This window comes from Pteropus alecto, unplaced genomic scaffold, assembly GCF_000325575.1.
Source record: "Pteropus alecto unplaced genomic scaffold, ASM32557v1 scaffold7, whole genome shotgun sequence".
Classification (NCBI taxonomy): Eukaryota; Metazoa; Chordata; class Mammalia; order Chiroptera; family Pteropodidae; genus Pteropus; species Pteropus alecto.
The window spans coordinates 4,583,133-4,587,700 of record NW_006494614.1 but is presented as its reverse complement, the minus strand read 5'-3'; the positions used below and the strand labels follow the sequence as shown (position 1 = coordinate 4,587,700).

Genomic DNA, 4,568 nt, shown 5'->3' with positions numbered 1-4,568 from the left:
ATATATATATATATATATATGTGTGTGTGTGTGTGTGTGTGTGTGTGTGTGTGTGTGTGTGTATATATATATATATGTTAGTTAATGTAAACATGTTAATGTAAGTGCTCGGATTAATGTTTGGCACTAATAAGCATCATATAAGTGTCAGGTAGTTTTCTTGTTAAGGAAAATTGATTCAAATTTAACTCATGAGTAAATAGTCCTTTATTATAGAGAGAAGGATGCAAACCAGTAAAATCAAGACAGTAAAATTGGAGGTGGCAAATGCACCTCAGTGGATTGTTGATGTTTATTTTATTTGTTGAGAAGATTGTAGAAGGGGAGCATAATTCAATGGTTAAGCTAGTTACTCATATCTCTGGCCCTCAGTTTCCTCATTTGTGAAGAAGAGGTGATAAAAGAGTTTCTTAATAAGAGTTCTATGAGTATGAAAGGAAATGATGTATGCAAAGTGCTTGGCACAAGGCCTAGCTGAGAGCAAGCATTTGCTAAATGGTGGCCATTAAAGTTGTAACCTGATTATTTTAAATTGATATCATTTATAAAGATAGCTTTTTGCCATTGCATTTCAATTCAAAGAGGAGTTAAGGAAACTTCAAATGAGAGCATTTCTAAAAACCATTAAACATTGATAAAAAAAACAACAACAACACTGCAGTACTTCGTCAAATTATGTATACTAAAGGTTAATATCACTCCATGAAAAAGGAGATCTATCTAGTAAGTTTTCTTAGTCTGTGGATCCCAGGATCTAGAAAAAAAATGAGAAACTATTTGACTAATTAAATGTATAAAGTAGGATCAATGTAACTAAACTTCCATAAACCTCCTCTTGAATTGCATCATAATATATTTTCAATACTCTTTATTGCTAAATTTTTATATTTTTGCATCTGTGTTCTTAAGTGAAATAGAATTTCTTTAACTTCCATATCTTCTTTTGGTAACAAGATAATAATTGGCTTTATATAATAAGTTAAACTCTTTTACATATTTTTCTTAGTTCTAGAATAACTTTTTAAGTGACAGTAGTATTCTGCATTCATTGAATTGTTGCAAAACTAAGTCTAGTGTTGGTTTTTAGTTATCATTTATGAATTCCATTTCTTTAACTGTTATTTGTTTAATCATAGTTTCTGTTTAAAATTGGCGTTTTCTATTTATGCACAAATACAATGATTCATTTCATCAGTTTTTCAAATTTATTACCATAAAATTACTCAAAATAGTCATTTTTAGTTTTTTCTATGTTAAACCGATCTGTATTTACTTTTTAAATATTTAATTTGAATTTATTTTCTTGATTATCCTTGTCTGAAGTTTTTCTTAGTATTTTTTCCAATTTTATTGTTATAATTGATGTACATCATTGTATTAGTTTAAGGTGTACAATATAATAATTTGATATATGTGTGTATCGTGAAACGATTACCACAATAAGCTTAGTTAAATATTCATCACCTCACATAGTTACATGTGATAGTAATTATCTCAAATTTCTGCTTGCAATTTTAGTGATTTCTATCCATATCTTAATTCCTTACTACTTATTTCTTTAGTTTTGTACCAGTTTTTTGCCAATAGAGCATTTGATTACCACATCCCAGTAGATATTGGATGGACTAACAGATTGTTAAATGTAAACAGAGAAAAAGTTTGATTCTTTATTAACTTTCATCTGAACTGCAGATTTATATTATAATCTCAAAAAGTGTACTGGTAAATAAGTGATTATATCAACTGGAAAATGTTCACAATTCTGAGGTGATTTCAAAATACTGAAACTTTTAGTCATAGCTTTGGTGATGACAGTTTTTGTTGTGCATTTTTCCAAAAGCAAATAAAAATATAACAGGTAAGGACGGCATTAGCAAAAAGCTGTAACTCGGCTTGAAGATATGTTGGTACATACATAACAAATCTTGACATTATTTGTATCATTTAGGGTAAACTTCCTTTTAAAAGCAGGTTTCTTGGCTAAAATGAAAGCTGTTGCTCTCAATGGTTTGATAACACTGAAGAGGAAAATTAAGTTGATTTCACGATTAAATGTACTTTAGTATGTACCACTTGTTGATCTCAAATTATATTTATAATTAATTTTTCATCCCTAACCCTATCTACTCCTCTATCTTTCTCCTTCTGTTTCACAGAAAAAACTATGACATCAGCATCCAAAGGAATTCTCCGCCCATTTTTAATCGTCTGCGTTATCCTGGGCTGCTTCGTGGCATGCCTTCTCATCTACATCAAGCCCACCAACAGCTGGGTCTTCAGTCCGATGGAGTCAACCAGCTCAGTGCTGAAAATGAAAAATTTCTTCACCACCAAAACTGATTACTTTAATGAAACTACTATTCTGATTTGGGTGTGGCCATTTGGGCAAACTTTTGACCTTACCTCCTGCCAAGCAATGTTCAACATCCAAGGATGCCATCTCACAACAGACCGTTCTCTGTACAACAAATCTCACGCAGTTCTGATCCATCACCGAGACATCAGTTGGGATCTGACTAATTTACCTCAGCAGGCTAGGCCACCGTTCCAGAAATGGATTTGGATGAATTTGGAATCGCCAACTCACACGCCCCAAAAGAGTGGTATTGAGCACCTGTTCAACCTGACTCTGACTTATCGCCGGGACTCAGATATCCAAGTGCCTTATGGCTTCTTGACGGTGAGCACAAACCCATTCGTGTTTGAAGTGCCAAGCAAAGAGAGGTTGGTGTGCTGGGTTGTTAGTAACTGGAACCCTGAGCATGCCAGGGTCAAGTATTACAATGAGTTAAGCAAAAGCATTGAAATCCATACTTATGGGCAAGCGTTTGGAGAATATGTGAATGATAAAGATTTAATTCCTACCATATCTACTTGCAAATTCTATCTTTCCTTCGAAAACTCAATCCACAAAGATTACATCACAGAAAAGCTCTACAATGCTTTTCTGGCTGGCTCTGTACCTGTTGTTCTGGGGCCATCTAGGGAAAACTATGAAAATTATATTCCAGCAGATTCATTTATTCATGTGGAAGATTATAACTCTCCCAGTGAGCTAGCAAAGTATTTGAAGGAAGTCGACAAAAACAAGAAGTTATACCTTAGTTACTTTAACTGGAGGAAAGATTTCACAGTAAATCTTCCACGATTTTGGGAATCACACGCATGCTTGGCTTGTGATCATGTGAAAAGGCATCAAGAATATAAATCCGTTGGCAATTTAGAGAAATGGTTTTGGAATTAGAGCTTTCCATCGCTTGTACACTTGGCAAAGTATTCCGATGCGATATCACCTAAGTTTTGAAGAAGATAAGAGACGAAATTCTGCTTTTGTGTCACAGTTTATTTTTATCACTCTTTCGGGTAACATATATTTTGATGGAGATTTTTAAGAGCTCAGAATTAGCAACCATTCCATTTGGTTTAAAATTACTCTGTATATACCTAATTATGTACACTGAAAAATAATTTATTCTTTGCTATCACTTGTAGACGTTGATTTTTCACATTTTTGTAGTTATTCATAATGTAAGTTTGTAATCCGATTGTTTTTTTTACACTGATCATCATTTAATCTATTTGGGAAATGTAGTTGCATACCTTAAAATATGTAATATTTTCACTAAATATTATAATCTCTAGTTCCAAGTTTGCATAATGTAAGAAGAGCATTTGTGATTGAATTTTAACCTCTTTGACTTCAAAGTTGAACAAAGTGTGTCATTGTCTCTACTTGACATATTTTTTGCCTGTTTACCATGTTTGTGAAGGCAGACTTATTCTGTAGTGAATAAGAAAGATAACGAAGTGGAACTGTTCTATTCAGGCAGATTCGGACTTCTCATTTATTTTCATTAAGCTGCAAATGCAGCCACTTATTCTCATGATCTTAAGTTAAATTCAGGTATTTTTAAATATCCATTTTGTTAAGATTTTTAGTACCTAGGGAAAAAATTCCTAATAACACTTACGAAAATCTAAGACCATTCTCTTCTTGATCTTTATAACACATTATAATAAAACAAATATAATTTCTTCATATAATAAAAGAAAAAGATATGTATAGCTACAAATCATATTTATAAATGGCACATTGGTGTGCAATTTTTAATAACATCAACTTAAAATATTTTTTCTCTAGCCTCAATAATTAAAAGTTTTATTTTACCATCTGGTTAAATAGACATAACATTTGAAAGAGTTTGTCTTATCGCTTAAAAGAACCTAAATAAAATTATTGTCAAGGTAGTAAATATAAAATGTGAAACATAAAAAAGTGAGGATTTATAAGATCTCAATGCATATTTGTTGAATAAATGGCATTGAAGGTCACAGGAAAAATTTTGTTTGTTTTATTGAAGTGACAGTTCTAACCTAGAGGTACTCACTGGAGATGATGTTTTATATTCCACTTAGTAATTATTCATAATATAGCACAAATGACCGTGGCCCTCAGGGATTTACAGAACCAAAATAAGCTTGTTAATATACTAAGTTTTTGGAGAATTCATCCTTGAACTTGCAGTTGCTGTATAGCATTTCTCCTCCATGAGGCTAAGGCTTAATAT

The 4,568-nt window shown here is 32.2% G+C and overlaps 1 protein-coding gene across 1 annotated transcript in view; it reads left to right on the top strand.

Moving 5' to 3' along the window:
* The window catches only part of FUT9 (fucosyltransferase 9), a 157,155-nt gene extending 152,866 nt beyond the window's left edge, over window positions 1–4,289 (top strand). The window contains exon 3 of the mRNA XM_006926291.1: window positions 2,157–4,289. Within this exon, the coding sequence (XP_006926353.1) occupies window positions 2,157–3,244 (1,088 nt within the window). The 3' untranslated portion in view covers window positions 3,245–4,289. The remainder of the gene's footprint in view (window positions 1–2,156) is intronic.
* Window positions 4,290–4,568: the final 279 nt, after the last annotated feature.